This window comes from Spinacia oleracea, chromosome 4 (genome assembly GCF_020520425.1).
Source record: "Spinacia oleracea cultivar Varoflay chromosome 4, BTI_SOV_V1, whole genome shotgun sequence".
In the NCBI taxonomy this organism is placed as follows: Eukaryota; Viridiplantae; Streptophyta; class Magnoliopsida; order Caryophyllales; family Amaranthaceae; genus Spinacia; species Spinacia oleracea.
Genome location: NC_079490.1, coordinates 33,292,784 through 33,318,541, shown reverse-complemented (window position 1 = coordinate 33,318,541; position 25,758 = coordinate 33,292,784). Strand labels below are relative to the sequence as shown.

The 25,758-nt window shown below is 39.3% G+C and overlaps 2 protein-coding genes across 3 annotated transcripts; both read right to left on the bottom strand.

Moving 5' to 3' along the window:
* Positions 1-1,526: 1,526 nt before the first annotated feature.
* Positions 1,527-10,361, bottom strand: LOC110787807 (uncharacterized). 2 transcript variants are annotated; one of them, XM_021992454.2, is made up of 11 exons: positions 10,069-10,361; positions 7,981-8,073; positions 7,755-7,877; positions 7,007-7,666; positions 5,790-6,056; positions 5,377-5,675; positions 5,105-5,290; positions 4,888-4,998; positions 4,743-4,809; positions 4,556-4,654; positions 1,527-1,834 (listed from the first exon to the last, which is right to left on the bottom strand). In XM_021992454.2, exons 1-11 carry the CDS (start codon positions 10,282-10,284, stop codon positions 1,706-1,708), a joined length of 2,250 nt encoding a protein of 749 aa, XP_021848146.2. In that variant the 5' UTR covers positions 10,285-10,361; the 3' UTR covers positions 1,527-1,705. The 2 variants fall into 2 exon arrangements, with proteins under 2 accessions (XP_021848146.2, XP_056683401.1); XM_056827423.1 differs by lacking the exon at positions 10,069-10,361 and adding an exon at positions 9,834-9,985.
* Positions 10,362-22,618: 12,257 nt separating this feature from the next.
* On the bottom strand, positions 22,619-24,365 carry LOC110787814 (uncharacterized). The gene is made up of 3 exons (XM_056841579.1): positions 23,969-24,365; positions 23,402-23,927; positions 22,619-23,291 (listed from the first exon to the last, which is right to left on the bottom strand). Exons 1-3 carry the CDS (start codon positions 24,363-24,365, stop codon positions 22,619-22,621), a joined length of 1,596 nt encoding a protein of 531 aa, XP_056697557.1.
* Between the last annotated feature and the right edge of the window lie 1,393 nt (positions 24,366-25,758).

Sequence of the window (25,758 nt, the reverse complement as noted above, 5' to 3'; positions counted from 1 at the left end):
CCCAATATGTACTGTGCCTCTCCTAAGTCCTTCATTGAGAAACACTTCCCAAGCTAAGTCTTTACAGACTCCAACATAGGAATGTCGTTTCCAATAAGTAGTATGTCATCTACATACAAGACTAGGAATGCAATTTTAGTCCCACTGACCTTCTTGTATACACAAGATTCGTCCTGATTCTTGATGAAGCCAAACTCACTGACTGCTTCATCAAATCGTTTATTCCAACTCCTTGATGCCTGCTTTAATCCATAAATGGATTTCTTAAGCTTGCATACCTTTCCTTGGTTCTTTTGATCTACAAAACCCTCCGGCTGCGTCATAAACACAGTCTCTTCAAGAATACCATTTAAGAAGGCAATTTTGACATCCATTTGCCATATTTCGTAGTCATGAAATGCGGCAATCGCAAGGATTATCCGAATAGCCTTAAGCATCGCGACTGGAGAAAAGGTTTCATCGTAGTCAACGCCATGAACTTGCCTGTAACCTTTTGCTACCAATTTAGCTTTGTATATGTATACAATTCCATCTTTGTCTTTCTTCAATTTAAAGACCCATTTGCATCCGATAGGTGTGAACCCATCCGGCAAACCTACCAAATCCCAAACTTGATTTTCAGACATGGACTGGCCTCTAACCATTTAGTGGAGCTGGGGCTCATCATATCTTGCTTGTAAGTCATAGGTTCATCACTATCTAATATGAGAACGTATAAGTTTTCAGTCAAGAGGACGCCTGTCCATCTGTCCGGCTGAACCTTAGTTCTATTTGACTTACGAGGGGCAACGACGTTTTGAGGAACTAATCCCACTGGCTCTTCTAAATACCTTGGAGGTTCATCACCTTGAACTGCTTCTAAATATTTATTGGTTCGTTGTTCGTCTCGAATCTCTTCGAGGTCTATTATTCTCCAACTTGTCAATTTGGAAATATGATTTCTTTCCAAAAAGACACCGTCACGAGCAACGAATACTTTGTTGTCTGACTTTTTGTAGAAGTAATACTCCTTTGTTTCTTTTGGATACCCAACGAAGAAACACACTACTACAAAAATAGGAATATAGAGCTGTTAAAATAGGCTTTATAAAGCGCCTTAGAGGCGCTCTCCTGCTCAGCGCTTTATAAAGTTTATAAAGCAGTTGAAAGGGGTGTTCTATATGTCTGCTAATATATGAAAGTTGTTTGAGAAAGGCGCTCTATATACCCTTCCTAAAATCAATAAATAGAGAAGGAATATAGAGCGCCTATCATATGTAACTGTTAAATAAACATTGGCATATGTAACGGCTTCTGTAGATAGGCGCTCTGTATAGTACCCTGTTTTTAATGATCTTATAGAGCGCCTGTTATAGGCAACCGCTCTATATTTCCTGCTTGTTTTTTTAAAAATATATTAATAAATTTACGATAATCCACGTCAGCACCTGTTTGCCACGTCACCATTTTTTGGGATATTATCCTCATACACCAAATACAAATAGATACATTCGATCATATCACTCAATCTACCAAAAGGTAACATATATTCATATATAAAAAAAATTCATCCATAAATCCTTTCATTCAATAAAAAATCCTATTATTCATTGACAAAATGATTCATATATAATAAAACCAAAAGAAAATCAAAGACCATTCTAATGTCAAAAAAAAAAAAAAAAAAAGTAGTTTGTTAACTAATCATCCGTTGAGCTAGTCCAACTCACAAATATAGATCATCATCATCTTCATCGTTATTTGGTTGGTAATATCCGGTAACATATGAGATCCACGTCTCCCTTAGCTTGTTAATCAGTTTTTGAGAATACGTGGGAGGAGCTTTATTAAAATACTACAAGACAAAGTAAAATATAAGTTAATATACAATATTAGTCATAATTTAGAGCTAAATGTACAATGTGAAGTAGGTAACAGTGGGTGCAACACTCAATGGCATGCAAACACAAAATGAGGGCCGATAATATGTATAGTATTATCAACCATGGTTCTGGTAAACCTTGACACTCTTGAACGGAAGAAACTGGGGGAGGGGGGTACAACTTAATATTCAGCTTAGTACAAATCAAACATGGATATCAACGCATCTGAAGATAACAGATCCATCAACTAAACAACTACTAGACATATACTTGGACAGTCCAAACAAGCAACAAGTGAAATAAAACAGATTCCAGGGTCAAATGAACGCACACCAAGCACCTGCTAGCTCATGTATCATGTCACCAACAACAAAAGAGAAAAAATCTGAATTTTATCATCCTGCGTCATGCTTCCACAATTCTACAGATTATTCATTGTCCATCAATTCTACAGATTATTCAATTGTCCATCACTCTGAATTTTAATTCATATATTAATTAATATGTTTCTTGTTTTTTTGGGGGTCGAATAGGGGAATGCATGTAAAGCTTAAGGACTTTAATGTTGAAAGTGAAGTTGGAAGGGCAGGCAAGGCGGTAGTTAAGGAGTTTGATATCAATGTAAGTGGGAGCACTCTTGAGATTTACTTATACTGGGCTGGAAGAGGAACTACAAGCTCTCCTGACAGAGGTGTATATGGACCTCTTATATCTTGGATTGCAGTGAAACTAGCTTATACCTGTAATAACAAAGAGAGTCAAGCACATCAATCGGCATGGTTTGCTATGCGAATGAATCGTGAATAACAAAAAAAACTTAACAACCATGGTTTGCTATGTGAATGATGCGCTTATGGCTGAGTATTTGGGCATAAAAGAGGTTCTATCATGGGTAGAAGAATATAATTGGTCTCATTGTATAATCTCCACAGATTGTGTAGCTGTTTTTAATGAGCTAACCAATGTTTCTGGTTGTAATTCGAGGCATAAACCAATCATTGATGAATGCAGGGCACAGCTTGATGCACTACAGAACACCACCCTGATCTTTGAAGCTCGGCTTACCAACAAGGTGGCTGATTGTATGGCGAAGAGCGCAAGGAAGAGTCTTATCTTCTGAAGCATCCAGCTCTGTTAACTTGTTAAGTTCAGTTACCACTTAATTATACCTAAGCTAGAAATATACCAGTAAGAAGCAAAAAAGACACAAACTCCGACTACCCACACCTGTACTACTCATCTAGCTGGGCACATATAGTGCAGCTTATAGTAATACTTGTTTACAGTTCTGCCACATACATAAAGCCAAACTTAGATCTTGAGATCAACTTCTCTCACGTATTAAAAATAAGAAGAGAGAGAATTTTCCTAACTAGCACCAAAACCTAAGCATGCAAGGAGATTAGCATCACCTTCGAACTGCAACAATTCTGACCAGTACATCTAACCAAGTTATCCATCGCATAATAATATTACTGATTCTAGATTACTCTTTCTGATCAGTTTAAAATTCAGTTTTTCTTTTTCTTTTCTAGGTTTGACAATCACAGGAGATCCCACTTGAACCACCAAAACCAATTTTTTAGACAATCACATGAACACAATTAAGCTACAATTGTAAATTTTAATCCATTTTTCACACAACGCACTGATTTCCACACACTGCAATAGAAGTTATACCCATTTTTATTACCCTCATTTGAAACACTGTCAACAACTACCCTGCAGCAAAATCTATGCCAGTGCGGTGTTTGGCAAGGCAAGGCATCTGAATGGTGTAACGTTAAGGGCAGGGTGGTGTAGCCCAGAATATGGGCATGTGAAGGTGAGTGTAGATGCTGTAGTGTTTGCTGGAGGAAGGGTGGGGCTGGGGGCTGTGGTGAGGTCGAGTGAAGGGGTGGTGTTGGCTTTGGGGTGAGACGACATGAGACAACCTGGGATGCAAGACTTGGGGAAGCGATGGCTGCTCGCTTTGGCCTGTGAGTAGCTAACAGACATGCTTATTTAAAGTTGAGTTGCAGTGCAGTGGCGAAGGCAATATGCAAGGGGAAGCTGGGCAGAACCCGTTTAGACTTGATGCTGGATGATACAATTAACAACCTTAGCGGGCCTTGATTTGATTCAGTAATACAAATGCCCCGTTAGAGGTTTCAGATATATCACTCAATACAAACACTAAAAGGAGATTAGTAATACAAAGCAAGATTCGGATTGTTGTATTGCCTTTTATTAGAAGTACCAGTACAACAATCCAAATCTTGCTTGCATTGGCTTTTAGCATTCATCTTTTTTCTTTGTTTCGTTGCCTTGAATGATTAATGTTCTGGGGATATACACGACTGACTACTATTCTAATAGACACAAAATTACCAAAACTGACTGTTGGGGATATGTTAGCTAAAATATGATATGAACAAAAGAAACTCAGTTTGAAACCACAACTGACTATTGGGGATATGTTAGCTACTATAGAAGTAAAGAGAACTACTAATTCTAAACTAAGTCATATAAGACAAGTAAGGAACCAACCAGCAATTAGACATTCTAGGTCTCGATCAGTCATGTATTACTTATACCAAAAGAAGGAAGGAAGGGACATACGCTACAACAGAATCATCACAAAATCATGCATGCAGCAGCAGAAGAAATACAACCAGCAGCTCAAAGACACAATCATGCAGCGGAAGAAGTACCTTGTCAGGAATGATCATATGTCTGGACTCTATTGTCTCGATCATGAAGCGGCAGACATAATATCCACTATCCTTGGAGCCTAGAGGTTGACGAGGGCACTATTACACAAAAGAGATTAAATCAATTAAGCACCCAATAACACAATTTATTAACGAACTATGTATAGTGTTACAAAATTGTAAATACCTCTATTTGTTTCCACATAATGAAAGGATTCGTCTTTATTTTCGTGATGTCTTTTCGGTGTACCTTGCTAAATTTGATGATTTGTAAAAGGTTTAGTTACGATAGGAAGAATATATGACAAAGTAAGTAATTTAGCACAACATACCTGTTGATTATTGTTTGAGCAAATCTAGGAGGTTCAGTTTGTGCTCCAGACGGATCTAGCCATTGCACCAATGCAACCCATGGACAAATAACAACTAACATCCACTCCTGACTACACATATAAAACATAAATAATTTCATATACTTTGGATTTTAGAGGTTGTTTTTGCACAATATTGATTTAAAAGTTAGTACAAGTATTTAATCAAATGACATACTCCTCAATATAAGGCACGAAGAATATTTGTTTCACATTTTTCCCATCATTGCACGCAAAGACCCTAGGTAAATAGTCACATCGATCATCCTCTTTTTTCACATATGTTAGCTGGGATAGATACTTGCAGTCACATAATCCATATAGCCCAGAGATACCTTGTGCTTGAACCATCTCACTCAGATGCCTTGCAAATTAAAAAAAAATTAACATCATTTTTCGAAAAGCAATATATACATTTACTTGAAATGCTAAAGGGTACAACACACTTACATCATTAAAATAGAAAAATGAGATGATCTTATCTCTCTTTGGAAGCACCAATCAAGCATGTCTTCATAATCAAGGTTAATACTTTGCTCATTTTGAAACACTCTAGCCGGAATTATGAAGGATTTGACTTCTCCGCGCTTTTTCATTCCAATAGCTACATCCTTGAAAACATTAATCAAACTAGACGTCAACTTTAACCTATCTTCAGGAGTGATCGTATACCTCCGAGTGGATGATGATTGTGATGATGGCGAGCGTGGAGATGGTGTCGTGAATTCCTCTGTGACTTTCTTATCAGCCTTGTTATACAATAACACAAAACATATATGAAAAAGTATGTACAAATTATAGGCCGAATAAAATATTATATATAGATAATCGTAAGATAAAACACATAAATTTCGGCAATATACCTTCTTTATCGGAAAAACCAAATGTGCAGGCCAAATAAAAAATCTATTCCGGCCTTGACAAACGTATTTTGTTTCCCCTTCGGGACATGGCAAAGGTGCACTTGAGTTGATATCTTCTTTAATACAAACTCGATAATGACCACTAGGCACGGGTTTAAAATGATTCTTGACCACTTCCCCTTCCTTCACAACATACACTGTTCCAATTGCAACTATTTGGACGCCTTGGTCATTCTCAATCGCCAAGGAACAAAAACTGTCAACACCCTAGTCATAGAGGCGCTCAATATTAATCAACACTTTAGAAGGAAAACATATCTTGAATTAACGAGAATAAACCAGAAAAAGCAAATGAGCAGTTAGAAGACCGAGTACTTTGTGTCAAATCTTGAATTAGTTCAGAATACATAAGCTTAGTTCAGAATATTTTCATTGATCATCAAACTTATCACAGTGCAATTTGTTGTACCAGGTTACTAGAATAATGGCAGGGAAGTCAGATAGTCCTTATGATATTGTGGGAGTTAACAACAAGATGCCTGTCGAAAATATAAAGAAGAGGTATGTGGCTTAGAATTTCTCACTTGAAGTAATTGTTTGTAACCGCTGTTAGAATAGTTTAGTTGTGAGCCTCACTGTCCAGATATAGTAGTTTACTTGTACTGCTGCTTCCAATCTTTTCTTTTTTTCCTGTGAATCTGTGATTCTAATCTGTCTAGTGGTCAAGAGCCTTTTATTTACTATCTGCGTACCCTGGACATCCTTTCTATAGACAGAAGTTATTCAGGTGTGGTTAATTTAAGTGTTAATGTTTTCACCAGACAGTGGAGTTTGAATCCCACATAGCTAACTTAGAGATTTCCTTAGTTGTGTTGTTTGCGTATGTCCAGATCATTAAGAGTTGGCAGCTAGCAAGTTTGATAATGAAACAGAAATAAGCAGTTAACAGTTGTGCAAATAACAATGAAACAGAAATAAAGTTGTGCAGATAACAATGAAACAGAAATAAGCAGTGTGAACAGTTGAAACAGAAACAGATAACAGAAAGTGAATTAGCAGATAACAGTTAACAGAAAGTGAATTAGCAGACCAAAGAATGTGAATGAGAAGACCAAAGAAAGTTAATGAGCAGACCAGAGAAAGCGGATGAGCAGGTTCTGGTCTGGTTTATCACTGACTCAAAAAAAATAGGAAAGACATGATAGAATTAATGTTACCTGGGGAAATGGATGATCACTCTTGACTTGTTCATTACAAAATATATACTCATCTTCAGCCACGTTTCCTTTCTCGGGTTCAGGCCAAGAAACATGGTACGGCTCAACTTGAATCTCTCGGTCTTGAACTTTTTTGTGTTTTGAGGCAAGTTGGAAGTGGGCACCTTGAATTCCTTGATCAGTTGTGTTTAATTGGTTGGGATCATGCAAATATTCATTCACAGGCTCATGGTACATCTCAGTTTGAACTTCTTGTTGTTGAAACTTATTTTGTTTCGAGGCAAGTTGGAAATGGGCACCTTGAAGTCCTTGTTCAATTGTACCTTCTTTTTCAGAACGATGGCTAACTTGGTTATCATTTGAAAAACCAAATTGTTTCAATTGTTCTTGGTTGACCTGACCAACAGACATTAAGTAATTCAACAATAAAGTCTGAGTGTTTTTCACAGTTGCTAACTCTGATTTGACACCATTGAGTTCGCGACGCATTTGACTTGGTGGTGTTGGTTTGTTGTACCCAAAGTACTGCTTATTTGTAACACCCGACCCTACGCCCCTAACACTACCACCATGTTCGGGAGTCTTTAATGCTCTTGATAGGATATCATTTCGACCCGTGGCATCTATTTCTCCTCGGATTTGTTGAGCCTCTAATACTTTCTGAGATTAACAATAAGAAACCAAATAAAGTTAACATAATTGTTATAGGAAAATGAGTTATTTAATTTAAATATAAACATGTTCTCACAATTGCTTGAGCTATTTCCAAGTCAACAGGATTGTCAAAGGTTATCACACCATCTTCTTGTATAGAGTTAGCTCTTATCCAAACCAAATTTCGAGGTATATCTTTGACTTGGACTTCTTGTTTCTGAAGTTCATCAGCCCACCAATACATGATTATTAATGATAAAAAGAACATAATATAAGTCTTATATTGTTAGGTGATTTGTGATCGATCATTCTAAACATACAATCTCTTCTTCATAGTACACGTATCCCTTTCGACCTCCTCGGTAGGTTGAAATTCTCTTTTTTGCTCTTTCTTGATTCAACTCACTTAGTTCCTGTTAATATGATGTACATAAAAGTTAGTGCACAAAATTCATCTGAAATTTGCTGTCCAGACTTGTATCTTTTAGTTACTGCTGATGTCAGAGGTTTCAGAACCAGTAGATATTGCAAGTTATACACACACACATGAAACAGCAAGAAGACAATGAGGGGACAGCAGCAGCCTTAGCACAGAAGTAACTGTAATGGATCATACCACCAAACCACTCATACATCTGTTCTATAACAGGAGGCACAGGAAGAGACAGGAAAAAGCAACAGCAGCCCTGCAAGAGTCAGACAGCAGCAAGTAGCAACAATTTTATTTTGAGTGAAAGAACCAGAACCAACCTACAGAACACTCCTAACTTTATTGAATTCTATCTAGCTTTTTTCTTGTCGTTAAATGCGAATTCTGACGGAAGTGATTGTTGCTAGGAAAGATGAAAAACTCTACTGACTAAAGACATGACCGCAATCAAAAGTGCATAACACCATCCCAAATACCAAATTCTGTCGTCTACAAGGGGGGGAAAAAGACAGTTCGCTACCAGTCCACCCCCAGTTACCAGCTCAAGCAAATATCATGAAGTGCCAAATCAAAAAAGCAAATTAAAAGTTTTACACTCAAACTTTGTGAGTAAGCCAACACCTAGCACGTCTCCAATCACTTTGGAATACTGAAGGAATATCAAAATAATAGAATAGAAATTTTAAGGACTCCAGCAGAATGAGAACGCTTACTCCTAAGCTACCCAATCGACTAAACCAAGCCAATTTCTTTCGCAGCACAAACTAATGCATACAAAGAAAAAAAAGTAGAATAAATCAACACTGGCCTCAGTGGAAGAAGAGTCCAAAAGTGCACATACCAAGAAGCAGAAGCTAGAAATTGGCCAGGAAAAGAAGGTTTTTAACAAACTGGCCTCAGTGTGATGTTTATGGCCTCCCAAGAGTTGACTCACGTCCAAACTCCAAAGTGTATCACCCCATCAAAAACACCAAATAGAGTTGCATAGTTTCTGCTATAAAATCAACCCATAAAGTTTGTGATACACAGTCTACAAGCAACTAACACCTCATCATGTTCCAAACCAATCAAAGCCAAATTACCCAACAAAAAATTATGAGTAAACCACAACGCATCCCAAGGCCACCAACAACCGTACGTTTCTGAGCACCAACAATTATGAGGCAAGTAAACCTAATAAGACCCAGATTTCAGGAGGGAGAGGACAGGAAGGGAAACTACATCAACAGTTCTAGACATCTCTTACCAAGATCCTGCGCCACCAACTCTAATAAGACCCATATCATTCAAAGTCATCGAACCACAAGCTATCTCCATACAAAATGAGTAAAAATCTTCAGAATATAGACAATAAAAACAAAATGATCAATACAAGACACCAGCTACAGAATTGACAAAGAAAAAACATCATGTAGATAATAAATTCCAGCACAAGCCTAGGAGAACATAACCAAACACCATAAGAATCCAACATTGTAAAAAAATCAATCGTTGAAATTTCCAGAATCCAGAAAAAACAAGCAACTTCATAGATGCTACCGATGAAAAATTAGCAACAGCCTAATCACCCTCTAATTAGAAAAATGACTAGAAAGATTCACAACACCATCCGAATCACCAGAAATGTGTTATTTACATATGAATTCACTTTCCAATACATGCAGAAAACAGGTCCATGATCAAACAGGAGGAGAAGATTACGAACAACACAACATAATGCAGTCCGAATTCCAAAAAGAGAACCTGTAGAAGAACGGAAGCTGACAACATCAAGGTAGCTGTTTGACAATGAGTAGAATCACAAAATGAGAATGAGTAGACTGAATTCATTCCAAACAGTCCCATAAATACAAGTATAATACTAAACATCACTGCAATCGTTTCATGAGTAAACTAAAAGATACAAGTCTGGGCAAATTTCTTCTTTTACGGTTGTTCAGTAACTATGCATTAGTGATATGGATTATTAAAAGATTACCTTCAACTTAGGATCAGTGGATGTTGCAATGAATTTGTCCCAATAATTTTGTGTAATCCATCCATACAACAAAGGTGGACTCCTTATTATCACATTCTTAGAGTCATACAGAAAATCACTCCATAATCTAGCCTTGAAACATCTCCACCGAATCGAAGGTCGCCTTAACACATAAGATCTACGTTCTTCGGGCACAATGAAACCCTTCTGCATCATTCAAGACAAAGTTATCAGCAGGTGTAGACACCTACTTTTGTCCCCATTCCCGAAAGGGAAGGTTCGATGATGAGAACATAAATCTCCACTTGACAACGCATCTCCTATAAAATAACGAATCTCAATCACCCTTTTCATTTCACCCGAAACCTGCTATTTATAGAAACCTGCTATTTATGGAAACCTGCTAAAAATAGTAACTGCCGTAATGGGTAGTTGTTAAAAGTGGCAAGTCATAAAAGATAGAAACCTGTCAGAATTAGGTGTTGCACTCCAACATAAATCCTAAATGAGATAGAAATTGCGAGAGAATCCTATTCCTAATATGATTCGAAAATAAGGGTTACGTATTAATTAAAATCCTAACGAGCCTAGAGTTCGTAACGGGCCCAGACGCATCCCGTCATAAAATTAATACGCACTAAAAGACTCGATTAAGTCTCATACACTCCGGATTCTAAGAGTCCGAATCTGACAAAGAAACGGCCCAGACCCTATTTTCAACGCCTGGCTTTGGGCGCCGAAATCTTCGGCGCCCAGCCCTGGGCGCTGAAAATACCTGGGACGTGTTCTTTCCTAATTCTTCGTGGATTAGAGTTCTACAATTCTATCTTTCCACGAATTCTTTTCTATAAATATGGCCCCAAGTTCGACGTGAAAGAAACACAACACACAATTCATATTCTGAGTATTGACTCTAACCCCTAAGCCTAAGCCTCACGCTGCGAAATTGATCATGCGTTCTGTCGCAATCGATCCAAAAATCAAACAGAACGTATCCTGTCCAGTAACTTGAGATTCGTTAAATAAAAGGAGAAATAGCAAAGTCAAAGTGGTTAGTTTTCTGAGAACCGTGACGCACCTCTCAAGGATGCGTTGTAATGTGTCCCTTCGCATGATTTAATTGCTTTCCTCGCCCTTTTATAAATTGTTAAACTATTAAATCTAATTGTTCTATCACGCCTAATAAAGATAATATTTTGGGAAATTGAACTATCATGCTAGGTCCCTTAAAAGAATCTAAATCAGATAATCGCGATCGATCTAGTATTATGTGTTGCATATTGTTAAAATCAATTCAGATTAGTTTAATAGTTAACCGAGCATGCTAATTAAACGACCTTGAATGTCACATGGGCAAAGTATTCAAAAAATAATGTTCAAACGAAGTTTTCAAGGGAAAATAATGTCCGGATAAAAAATAAATCCGAGTCTAGACTAGGCTATGCCAAAGTACAATCTAAATCCTAAGTCTTAGTTGTCTTATCCATAGAATTGGTCCTAATGCTTGGTGTCGTTCTGCAAGTTAAAAGGTTAGACCATATTGGGTCTCCCTTCCTAACATTTAAATCAATAAGCACCCATATGTAATTGTCATCCCTTGCTAAGAATCTACGGCCTCAATACTCTCTCCCACCAATAAAAAGAATATATTATAGTATTTGCAAAATGGAAACAGTCACATTCTGAAAATCATTCCCCCATAGTCGCACAACCCCCAAAGTGAACCTAAGGTGTCAATACCATTAGCAAAAAATTAATGGCCTCAAGGCTTATGATCACATTGGGTCACGACTATCATAGTCCTCTCGAGCCACTCGCTCCTTTAAATACTCCTAAGTACGGACTAAAAGATTTTCCATGAATGCAACATGACGAACCATGAAAATACCCAAATCGGCAATACCATAATGCTACCATTGGGGTAAAGCAATACACACTAAGAGGGAAGCCACACTAATGATTCTAGTCTTGCAAAAATAAAAATTCAATATCCCCAACTAACTACCTTGCGAACATTAAGCAAAATGGCGCATGACAAATGAACACCCAAGGGTTAAAATTTAAAGTGTCAACCAACGAACGTTATGGTCCAATTAACCTAAGTCTAAAAGTCGCTTGGTCAAGTATTATAGGCTTACTCCATGTCATTATTTTGAGTATAGGCCACCTCCTTGTATTCATACACGGGTTATAATCAGAAAGATTAATGAAAATTCGAGTCTAAATCACAACTTCCAATTAAATCCCAGAAACCGGAGTCTGAAAAGAAGCAAAAAAAATTATTTTCGATGTAATTCTTTCGTTAAATTTCAATAAGGTAGAAGCGACATTTTGAATCTACGCTATTTGCACATTTTAAGAAACGACTAAATACGCTTGCAAAGTAAGACAATTTAAAGGTCCACCCTAGGTCTGCTAAAATTAAAGGTCCGCCCTAGGCCCGCTAAAATTAAAGGTCCACTATAGGCCTACCAAACGAGGCTCACTCAGTCTCGCCTCGTGACTCAAAGACCACAACCATCTACCTTTTAGCCCAAATAAAAAATTTTGAAGGATTTATGTTGGGGAGAAATCCCAAGCAAAAAGAGAAGATAGAAAGAGAAAAGGGAGAGCGAAGAGAGCGAACCATGAAATACTTAGCCCGTACCTCCCAAAGTGCGAAATTTACCCAAGTAAACAAGGAAAAGAATTGAGTCAACCAATCCAAATCATGCCACAAAAACTACATAAGGTTCTACGATGTCTACCCTTTCCAATCCTTATGTTCTTAGACGCCTTCGCTCTGGGGCCCCTGTTCAGCTCATTTAACCCATCCATGTTCTCATTGCCATAACCCAAGAAACCATTACCTCGACTCTTGGTCTTGAACTTGTTGTCAACTGCAAACCACGTACGGCCATTGACACGTGCGTCATACCCATTATTACACCACCATTAGTATAATGACCATATAACTTATTTGGATACATCCTGTTGATATACCCTTGAGCCGTGCCCATGCTATTCATTGGCCTTGGTTGATGTAATCCTCGTGCTTGACTAATACCTATACAACTCATTCAACCCATCTTTCAAGCCGTCTTGAGTCACGAATAATAAAAATAAAAAAAAATAAAAAAAGACAAATGAAAAGTACATTCTACACTTAACGTAAAAAAAATAAAAAAAAAAACTTTGCAAAGCGCACAAAAAAAAAGGGAAAAGAAGCATTTAGCGCACCAAAAAAGATCCGCCCAGAAGCCATTTTCAGCGCCCACAGCTGGGCGCCGAAATCTTTAACGCCCCAGCCTGGGCGCTGAATCTCTCTGCCTGCCAAATTTTGTCCAGAAATGCTCGTCATTTTATCCGCACATGCACGGAAAAATAACGAACACTTGGAGGGGTACAGCACGTATTCAGATATACGTACCACCAAAAAAATATACATGTACTCAAAAAATAAAACAAACAAACAAAACTTTGGCTTACGGCAAAGCGGCAGATTAAAATAATAATAATAAACTTCACTTATTTCACCCTATTTCAAACATTGCGATTCCACCTCATAACGTACTTGTTTAAAATCGGCATTCTAAAAAACCATTTTCTAGGCTAAGAACTACGCAAGACCTGATTCAAAATTAAATCTATTTAAGGCGGATACGTAGGCAATCCATGGTTCGGTCCAACCAATTTGCAAAAATATTAAAGCCTATAGAATAACAAGAATAAGAAATAGAGTCCCTTATTGAAATTTAATTACTTGCAACCCAAGTCGAAAGAAAAATTTAAGTCAAAGGAAGAATCCAAGTCATCAAAATGCCAAAATTAATGGGCACACATCGAAAAATAATAAGGGCACGTACCCTTGCCAGAAGGAGCACTCACACTCCTAGGCACTTAGCCAAGACTCAAAAGATCGCTTTGCCTCAATTGAATGGGGGCTAGCGCAAGCGTCCATGACCTCTAAAGTACTCGACTTGACCCTCCCTAAAGCGAACTAACTCACTTAAAGACCTTCTTTCACCACTAGACATAGTCGTTCGCTTAAAGACCTTCTTTCACCACTAGACACAGTTATAATCGCCAACAAGTAGTAAAGGCAGTAAGCTTGCAATAAAGAGGATTGTTCTACGGCGTCGCCCCATCGTTCCTTCAAACTCAGGGCACCCGTTCATGGTAATTCAAATGTTTGCGAATCCCCTTTGAAAAAAAAAAAGACATTGTCAATAGGACTTGGCACTTAACCAAGGCTCACCCTACTCGGACATATGACACGGGCATCTAAAATCGAAATCTGAAAGCATCATTAATGGGAAGACATAATAGCAACTGGGGGCTAAAAAAAAATTGAAATGAAAGAGATAGGGAAAGAACTAAGTATACCTTGACCTTTTGTTCAGACATACACCAAGTACATCTAAGTCAATTTGAAAACGATTATATACCCGCAATTCTGGAAAAGATGGCCCTAAAAGCTTAAAGCATATGCCAAGCAGGCACAAGTATATCTTGACGCCTGCACCCTGGCTTCCAGCAAATCCTTAGACAGCATTCCAAAAATCGTAACAGTATTTTGATTCACTCATGTAATCCTATACGAACCCTTCTATAAGTCAACCTACTTAGGACACCTCGGACTATACACAGTAGGACTCGGATTTCAAATAATTTTCAAAGACTTCTTCGAACATAATAAAGTGTCGTTGGTTTAAGCTAAGTATGTGTTTATCCCGATGTTGCAAGTGAGTCAAAAGGATTTCTAAATATGATTATGGGTAAACAAAGGCACCTAGCTTTTGGTCAAGGCACACTTCAAGATGTGACTACCTTGACCATGGCAATGTCGCACAATACGACATTTACAAGAGAAGTAGCAAATCACTACTCGAACGTACCTCGCACTAAACGAGTCTGGTTCAAACTATTCATGATCCATGTCACCATGAATGCATAAAAACGTATGCCAAGCATTATAGCACCAAGCCAATCCCGTAGCTACAATTGGGGGCTTTAGAAAAACACTCTAAAAATGCTCGAAATGACGATTTCATCGCAAATACTCGACGCTAATGCTATACATATGTCATAGGGGCACAATCCTAAGCTTTAATCGTGTGAAACGAACCTTAGAATGGCTACAACCCCTCCCGAATTCTAAGCACTACTTAGAGTATATAAAGTCACCCCACTATCAAGGGTAACTGAAAATCGCGAGTCACCAAAACTCCGGTCAAACTACTGCATATAACGCTCGCCCTATAAGCGCCCGTTACACAGTCTACGTCGTTCCAAAGCAAAAACGAAAGTCCTGCCTGGGGCGCACTTTCAACGCCATGGACCAGGTGCCAGAGATTCCGACGCCCAGCTCTGGGAGCTGAAAATCAACTCTAGGCAAAGGCTGTCGAGGATAAACCAAAAAGGAACATCTATGAATCCTCGCATCGAACGAAGTAATAAACCGTGCACACCCACGCAAAAGGTGCTACACTTGTTCGAGCACCTGAACGAGGCGTGATGAAGTACTCCAATGCAAAAAATAATGATATCCCAACACTTGGAGGAATGTTCTAAGACACGCTGTTAGGCCACACAAGCCTACGTCGCACCATAAATTCAACCATCCCACGGTACAAGTATAAAAAAAGAGTAAGAGGCAAAGACTACTTATCGCCCAAATTCAAAATGCAAGCCACACGACTTCTACATTAAGGATTAAGGGTAGCAAAATATTACCTACCACCGCAGGAATAGCTCGCACCTACACGAGCGAAACCCCAAGGCATCTTTCTCGAAAGAACCTACAAAAATCATACGCCAAAAGGAAGCATCCCAACATGCATACTTGGGGGCTCCAAGCTACGAAACGACCATAGCAAAATAAAAAATCTCGAAGCAAATGTTTGAACGATCGAAAGGGCACGATGCTTGAGCCCACTTCATGAATGGGCCTGAATCCTATCAGGCTTCTAAGCAAACTATTCAAAATCAGTCATTGCTCAAAAAAAAAATGATTCAAGCAAACTGATTAAGAGATTGCACACAACGGCCATTCTATGAACGCTCGTTCGCACATACATATCATCATTCTAAGTATCGAACATTCACGAACGCGCTCAAAAGGAAAAAATATATACAAGAGCGATCAAAATCTTACGCCTCAAGGTATGTTCCTCAGGCCACATAGACTCGCCCAGCTATTACAATAACTGTACAGCTTAAAGAGCGACAATTCCTTTAAATAATCGCCCCAAAGCGACAAACACCGTAGTCCACCAATCGGCTACGGCTTCTTGAGAAATCATCACGAGAAAGTCCTGCCTGGGACGCACTTTCAACGCCCAGGACCAGGCGCCAGATATCCCGACGCCCAGCCCTGGGCGCTGTAAATCAGCTCAACTCATTGGGATTTCTAACAAAATTCTACGTTCCAAAAAATAATAAAGAAAAAACAAAAAAGAAGAGAATACGTAGAATTTCCAAGTGAAATAAACAAACAAGAGGCCAACTGTGTCATCAAGAACCCTCGCCAGAAATCATTTTCAGCGCCCAACGCTGGGCGCCGAAATCTTTAACGCCCAGGCATGGGCGCCGAAAATGATCCCAGACCCAAAAAAAAAAAAAAAACAGCTCTGACTTCTATAGGGCCCTGCCATATTCATTCGACTTGAAAATTGCGGATTTCTTTACTGAAAGTCACACCTCACGGCTTTGTTAAGAGTAGCACACCACTACAAAGATCGGTCGCACTTACGAGCACAATCCCAAACACGATCAAGGACATTACAGAATGCGTATCCCCAAGGAACCTCTTTGACAAGAAATGACCGTCAAGCACGAGTGCTTGGGGGCTCGAAGGAAAATACATATTATGCAAAGTTAAAACAATATTCCCAGACTACGCTGTACGAAGTCCCATGTTTGGATGTCTCAAAAAAAATAAAACCGGATTATGACCTCAAGACAAAGGTCGTCGTTGATACTTATACATAGTCCCTAATCAAGGACCCAAGTAGTGGCAAAATTGAGCCGAAAAGACTAGCTCAAAACCATGAAAAGATGATGGCCAGAAGACAATGGTCCGTCTAAGCACGTTGTCAACCCACATTCAAGTTACAACTAAATCCGAGCATCCCTAGAAAGAATTCGCTCTTACAAGAATGAATAAAAGAAATTCTCAAAAGAAATCACGATAGGGACTTGTCCACCTCAATCAGGCAAGACCGCGGCACGCGAATCCCAAATCAAAAAGACAAATTCAGGTTCGCTCACCTCCAGCGAGCGGGGCGTCCACCCTTAGCGGACAGGGCTCGCCCACCTTCAGCGGGCGGGGTCTGCGTCACTAGCCGCGCAGGTCCTCAGTTTTCGAAAAATAAAATCTTCAAAAAAACAAAATGAAACAGGCTCACCATCTTCAGCCGGCGGGGTCTACGTCACAAACCACGTAGGTCCTTATCTTCAAAAAGCACAAACGAATTTCAAAATAGATTCATCCACTTCTATCGGACGGGCTATCCACCCTTAGCGGACAGGTTCGCCATCTTTAGCCGGCGGGGTCTACGTCACAAGCCGCGTAGGTCCTTATTTTCAAATTTCAAAAACAGATTCGTCCACTCCTATCGGACGGGGTGTCCACCCTTAGCGGACAGGCTCGCCATCTTTAGCCGGCGGGGTCTGCGTCACTAACCGGGCAGGTCCTTAATCGCTGCAGCGATAACTTTTTCCGGTTTTCCCTTTTTCCAAAAATTAAAGGATTGGTTTTCTGTTTTTCCAAAAAAGAACGATGTGCTGGATTTTCCTTCGTTTTACGTCCCATAAAAACAAGGGGGTTTTCTCGTTTAGCTAGCTCTGAAAATGAGAATCTTTAAAAACATTTTTACCTCGTGGTTGGGCTTGGCCAGACCCAATTACACTTTATAGCTTTAATTTCGAAAACATCTGTAGCTACTCCCAATGACAAAGTGAGGTAGTTTCTACGCCTCTTTAGATACTTCCAATGACAAAGTGAGGGAGTTTCTATACTATCCGTTTACAAATCCCAATGACACGTGAGGGATATGTCGACACTTCAAGTGATGACCCTTAAGTCAAATGTTATCACTCGGGGACTTGTGAGACCTTCGCAAAAGCAGGTCACCATGGCTTGTGTGACGCACTCCGTCTAATACTTTGACCATCGTCTTACTCCAAGACTCAATCAAAGTGGGGGCTAACTGTAGACACCTACTTTTGTCCCCATTCCCGAAAGGGAAGGTTCGATGATGAGAACATAAATCTCCACTTGACAACGCATCTCCTATAAAATAACGAATCTCAATCACCCTTTTCATTTCACCCGAAACATGCTATTTATAGAAACCTGCTATTTATGGAAACCTGCTAAAAATAGTAACTGCCGTAATGGGTAGTTGTAAAAAGTGGCAAGTCATAAAAGACAGAAACCTGTCAGAATTAGGTGTTGCACTCCAACATAAATCCTAAATGAGATAGAAATTGCGAGAGAATCCTATTCCTAATATGATTCGAAAATAAGGGTTACGTATTAATTAAAATCCTAACGAGCCTAGAGTTCGTAACGGGCCCAGACGCATCCCGTCATAAAATTAATACGCACTAAAAGACTCGATTAAGTCTCATACACTCCGGATTCTAAGAGTCCGAATCTGACAAAGAAACGGCCCAGACCCTATTTTCAACGCCTGGCTCTGGGCGCCGAAATCTTCGGCGCCCAGCCCTGGGCGCTGAAAATACCTGGGACGTGTTCTTTCCTAATTCTTCGTGGATTAGAGTTCTACAATTCTATCTTTCCACGAACTCTTTTCTATAAATATGGCCCCAAGTTCGACGTGAAAGAAACACAACACATAATTCATATTCTGAGTATTGACTCTAACCCCTAAGCCTAAGCCTCACGCTGCGAAATTGATCACGCGTTCTGTCGCAATCGATCCAAAAATCGAACAGAACGTATCCTGTCCCGTAACTTGAGATTCGTTAAATAAAAGGAGAAATAGCAAAGTCAAAGTGGTTAGTTTTCTGAGAACCGTGACGCACCTCTCAAGGGTGCGTCGTAATGTGTCCCTTCGCATGATTTAATTGCTTTCCTCGCCCTTTTATAAATTGTTAAACTATTAAATCTAATTGTTCTATCACGCCTAATAAAGATAATATTTTGGGAAATTGAACTATCATGCTAGGTCCCTTAAAACAATCTAAATCAGATAATCGCGATCGATCTAGTATTATGTGTTGCATATTGTTAAAATCAATTCAGATTAGTTTAATAGTTAACGCATGTCCCTTCAATTATTTATGCTGAGCTAGTAAGGATATCCTGCCTCTGGAGTTATCGAAGAGCGAGTACTCCTCTCGGTAGTTACAGTCCCCCGAACCCTCAATCTCTACCCTGCGGGTGTACGTTGAGAGATCCCCACACCAGGGATCACAAGGGAACCTACGGTCGTCGTGGTCAAACATAATTGCACTCCCTTTATGTCACGATAACCGGGTTTTGTAAGTTTTTCTCATTGTCGTTAAAAACTGAAAGGCGACTCCTATATTACTAGTGAATTGGGTGTAAACTCACAGGAAATCCAATTACACTTGATTTGACAAAAAGAAGCGTCACACCCACGAGGGACGAGGTCACGCATTAGCCTCGTGCTTTTTTGACCCCCTCACAGCAGGACATATGTTATCTACATAAACAAGCTAAAAGAATAAAAATTAACTTCGATGCAGGCACACAAATTAACTTACTGTGATGTTCTCATAAACTTCATTAAGGACTTCTTTAGGAACTTCAACCCAATCACCATAATTGATATTCACCCGTTCACGAACGACTACACCAATATAAGAGGCGAAAAGGTCCTTGTTATCCCCAACGGGTACTTTATTGCAGTTCCGTTCTAAGGAGAGTTTTTCTCCCTTGGGAATTGCTTTTCCAACTATTCCAATTACTGTACGACCTTTGCGATTCTCACATTCAGCAGAAGGCTTACTTGCTTTCTTTCTCTTTCTTGCCATCAACCTACAAAAATACAAATTTCATTAAACAACATAACCAAATCATTATATTAAGATAAATATATGCATTTTATACTAAAATTAGGTTTATTAAGTTAGTCAATTCAACCTCTACAACGAAGCTTTTTAGGTCGATTTGCACCACTCTTTTCATCCTCACACCAAATCCCTTCTTCATGGTCACTACGTACATATGCCGATGTATCATCAATATTATCATTCACATTTTGTATCTCAGTGGGAGGAGACCTTTCCTCGAACACAATATTGTCATCATGGTCATCAATGACATATTGAGGTTTCGATGTTAGAACAACTGAGCTTGTTTTATCAAGTGGGTCAGTCATATAAAACACTTGTTTAGCTTGACTAGCCAAAATATAAGGATCTTCCTTGCTACCAAGTTTGTTAAGATTCATTGAAGTATGCCCTAAGCCATCACATATAACGTTGTTGTTATTTTCAGCCCATTTACAACCAAATACAGGTATTGAAAACCCCATATAATGCAACTCACATATCTCATCAATTACTCCATAATATTGCATTTTACTATAGATAGGACGGTTGTCTTTAGCACTTGAAAAATGCATTGCTTCGGCTTCAAGAGATACCCCACTGTTTTGCATGGTACTTTTATCATCTTGGTCCCTTGTGTAGAATGTACAACCATTAATAACATTTGCAGAATAATAAGAGACAGAGAAATCTGGACCATCACATAAACTCCTAAGTCGATCAGAAACGGGTTGTAATGAATTTTGGCGCTCTTTCATTACTTGATATTTGAACCAAAAACGAAATAATTTACTATGCTCAATAGCTAATGCTTTTGGGTTAGACCTTCGATTTTTTGTCTTTAAGAAAGACATGTGCCGGTTGACATATGGTGCAACTTCATCATCATTAAAAAGAACATATGTGTGAGCCATGTGCCACTTGTCAAGAGGCATGTCATGTTCTCTACGACCTATGGTTCCCATACCATCAAATCGGCCACTGTGTCGAGATGTAGGAAGCCCTATTGTCTTCGGATGGTCTATATGTGCAAGACAAGCCTCGGGTCGAAAAGTATTCTTAACATATCCTTTATATGTTTTCATTTGCCTTTGAAAGGCCCATTGAGCTCTCATGTGCACTGGACCACAAAATCTGATCTCTCTTACCAAGTGAATAGGCAAATGTATCATGATATCAAAAAAAAGCTGGGGGAAATATGAAGGAAATAATGCCCTTGGTCCAAATATGCATTTAATGTTAAGTCTAATAAATGCGGTTCAGCATTAATTAACAAGTTAATAATTCAGTGAGATCAAGTGAGCTGAATGCCTAGCTAGAGGCCGCTTCAGTTCAAGTGGAATTAATGATATTAATCCACAGCTTACTCTTGACTGAACCCGTAGGGTCACACAAATAGTACGTACAACGGATCAAGTATTTAATGGAATTAAATACTCCATCTATGGATATTCGGAACCGACGGATCTTGGTTTCAGTGGGGGCTGAGATCGTCAAAGGCAAGCAAGTGAATACTCCGGAAACGATGATATTGCCGGAAACGGAAATATGGATCGTATCGGAAATATAAATATTATCCAAGTCGTAGATGTTGCCGGAAACGGAAACATGGTACGTATCGGAAAATATTATTGGAAATGGAAATATTGCCGGAATCGGAAATATTGCCGGAAACGGAAATATTCTCAGAATCGGAAATATTATCGAAATCGGAAAATAATTCCGGAAACGGAAATATTAAATATTTGTTCGAAACGGAAATTAATTCCGGAATCGAAAATATTAAATATTGTTCGTATCGGAAATGAATTCCGGAATCGAGAATTTAATCGGAAGCGCATCGTACGAATTAGCATCGGACGAGACTTACTAGACGAAGGCCCAGCACGAAGCCAGGCCCGCGTCCAGCAAGCCAAGCGCCCAACTCAACGCAGCCAAGGCCACGCCAGGCCCAGCAAGGCCAAGCCAGGCCCAGCAAGGCCAAGGCGCGCGCGCGGGGGCTGATGCTCGTGGGCTGCGAGCAGCGCTTGCTCGTGTGGGCAGCAAGGCCTGCGCGGGCTGTGCGGTACGCTCGTGGTCGTGCTACGTTTGTGTTCGATACGAATCCTAAAGCTGATGGAATTCGTTCATTGATTAAATCCTAATCCTAATAAAGATAGAATTAGTTTAAAAGAGTTTTAATGAAATTCTAATTAAACTAATTAGTATCCTAATAGGATTATAATTCCTTTCCATAAATTCTATAAATAGGTGCCTAGGATCACATATTAATATCGAGAATTGAAGTATTCAAAGTTGGTCAAGCTTAAGGCGGATCCGGACTTGCTGTGGACTATCTACGGAGGGACGACACTTGGAGTCCTAAAGACTTGTTTTTGTTCGGTTCGGGCGCAGCTAGGGAGGGCACGCTACAAAGTGTATGCATCTGAATTATGCTAAATGATTATGTGTTAATAATATGTTTCCTGGCATTAAGGTTTTCCGCATGATTTATGTTTTGTAATATGTATCATAACCTAACAAATTACATCTCCAATTGGCACAAAATAACAGCAATTTCAATCTCCAAAGAATCCAAATCTTTAGGATTTATGACTTTACTGTGTATTGCCTTAAAGAAAAAACATAACCTAATAATGGCATATCGTACATTTTTAGGCAAAATTGAACGAATAGCAACAGGTAAGAAATCTTCCATCAGAACATGGCAATCATGAGACTTCAGCCCCAGGAGTTTCAAATTCTCCATTGAAACAAGAGAAGAAATGTTTGAAGAATAACCCTCGGGCACTTTAACTCCAGCTAAGGAAGAACAAAGCTCGACTTTCTCCTTTTTGGACAATGTATAGGCAGCAGGGGGTAAATACTTCCGTTTTCCAGTCTCCTCAACAACATGTAGCTCATTTCTAATATTCAATTCCTTTAAGTCAGCCCGAGCCTTAGGACCGTCTTTTGTCTTCTTAGGAATATTCAATAATGTGCTAATCAGACTATCAAATACATTCTTCTCGATATGCATCACATCTAAAGAATGCCTAACAAATAGAAATCTCCAATAAGGGAGATGCCAAAAACCGGAACACTTCTTGTATCCCTGTGTAGAAAGGGCAGCCTTATTTTTCTTCAACTTGCCAAATGTAATTTTAATGTCTTTTCCCTTTTCAAACACTTCTTCGCTAGTAAATACTTTTGGAGGACTTTCAAAATTTTGTTCCCCATTAAAGGCCTTTTTCAATTTGCGGTACGGATGATCATGAGGAAGAAATGGTGATCAAAGTAGACATGTTTTCCCGATGCTTTTACCCACCTTCCCTTCCAACCATCTTCACATATAGGACACGCACATTCTCCTTTCACGGTATAACCAGAAAGATTACCATATGCTGGATAATCTTGCATAGTGCAAAATAACATGGCTCTTAAATTGAACATTTCATTTCGACTGCCATCAAATACTTCAACCCCTTTTTCCCACAATAACTTTAAATCGTCAATAAGAGGTTCCAAGTACACATCAATGTCATTTCCTGGCTGTTTTGGCCCAGATATAAGCATTGACAGGATAATATACTTTCTTTTCATACATAAGGAAGGAGGTAAGTTGTAAGTCACCAACATGACCGGCCAAGTACTATAAGTGCTACTAAGGGAACTATATGGATTCATACCATCAGTAGACAATCCAAGGCGTAGGTTTCTTTCTTCTTTACCAAAATCATCGAACTTTCCATCAATAAATTTCCATTGCGGAGAATCAGCTGGATGTCTTAGTAACCCATCATTTTTTTTCCGACCAAATTTATGCCATGTCAACTTCTCTGCATCTCCTGCATCTGCATACATTCGTTTGAACCTTTGTATTATTGGAAAGTACCACAAAACCTAGCCGGAACTCCTTCCTTTTTCTTGTACCTCGAGACATTGCGCTCAGGGCAATTCTTTAAAGCTTCAAATTCATCTCGATACAGTATGCAATCGTTAGGACAAGCATGAATTTTTTCGTAATTCAAGTCCGTTGTGCACAACATCTTTTTTGCCTTATATGTACGGCTAGGCAAAACATTTTCGGGTGGAAGTATGTCTTTAAACACCTTAAGGAACGCCGTAAAACACTGATCTGTCACACTATGACCCACCTTCACATTATAAAGCTTAACTATAGCCGATAGTTTTGTGTACTTACTCTCTTTGTATAAGGGCAGTTCAGAATCAGTCAACAATTCCTCTATCACTTGAGGATCATCATCAACTATTTCATGAAGTTGATCCATCATTTCCTCCAAGGTACCACCTTCATCAGTATTATCGCCTTGATGGGAAGAAGTTTCTTCCCTTTTTTCACCATGACGATACCAATAAGTATATGTTATATCAAATTCCCATTTACTCAATGAAGGAAATAATGCCCTTGGTCCAAGTATGCATTCAATGTTAAGTCTAATAAATGCGGTTCAGTATTAATTAACAAGTTAATAATTCAGTGAGATCAAGTGAGCTGAATGCCTAGCTAGAGGCCGCTTCAGTTCAAGTGGAATTAATGATATTAATCCACAGCTTACTCTTGACTGAACCCGTAGGGTCACACAAATAGTACGTAAACGGATCAAGTATTTAATGGCATTAAATACTCCATCTATGGATATTCGGAATCGACGGATCTTGGTTTCAGTGGGAGCTAAGATCGTCACAGGCAAGAAAAGAATACTCCGGAAACGATGATATTGCCGGAAACGGAAATATGGATCGTATCGGAAATATAAATATTATCCAAGTCGTAGATGTTGCCGGAAACGGAAACATGGTACGTATCGGAAAATATTATCGGAAATGGAAATATTTCCGGAATCGGAAATATTGCCGGAAACGGAAATATTGTCAGAATCGGAAATATTATCGGAATCGGAAAATAATTCTGGAAACGGAAATATTAAATATTTGTTCGAAACGGAAATTAATTCTGGAATCGGAAATATTAAATATTGTTCGTATCGGAAATGAATTCCGGAATCGAGAATTTAATCGGAAGCGTATCGTACGAATTAGCATCGGACGAGGCCTGCCAGACGAAGGCCCAACACGAAGCCGGGCCATCGCCCAGCAAGCCAAGCGCAACAACCACACGCCAAGCATACGACCAGGCCCAGCGCTAAAGCCAGGCCCAGCCGTAGCTTGGGCGCGCGCGCGGGCAAGGCTGCGGCAGTGGGCCTTGCGCTGTGCGCTCGGCGTGGGCCGCAAGGCCTGCGTGCGGGCGTGCGGTGCTTGTGCGCCACTCGTGTGTGTTACTCGGAATCCTAAGGCTACCGGGATTCGTAATATGATTAAATCTAATCCTAATAGATAAACTTTGTTTAATTAGAATCCTAGTAGGGTTGTAATTAAATAGATTTGTATTCTAATAGGATTATAATTCCTTTCCGTAAACTCTATAAATAAGTGCCTAGGGTCACATATTTACAACGAGTTTCAAGTATTCAAAGTGAGTTTTTGAGAGAAAAATTCAGTCACACATTTGCCTAAAAGTGCCGAAAATTAATAGTACCTTAAGGGCGATTCTAGTTGGTCAATCTTAAGGCGGATCCGGACGTGCTGTGGACTATCTACGGTGGGACGACACTTGGAGTCCTAAAGACTTGTTCTTGTTCGGTTCGGGCGCAGCTAGGGAAG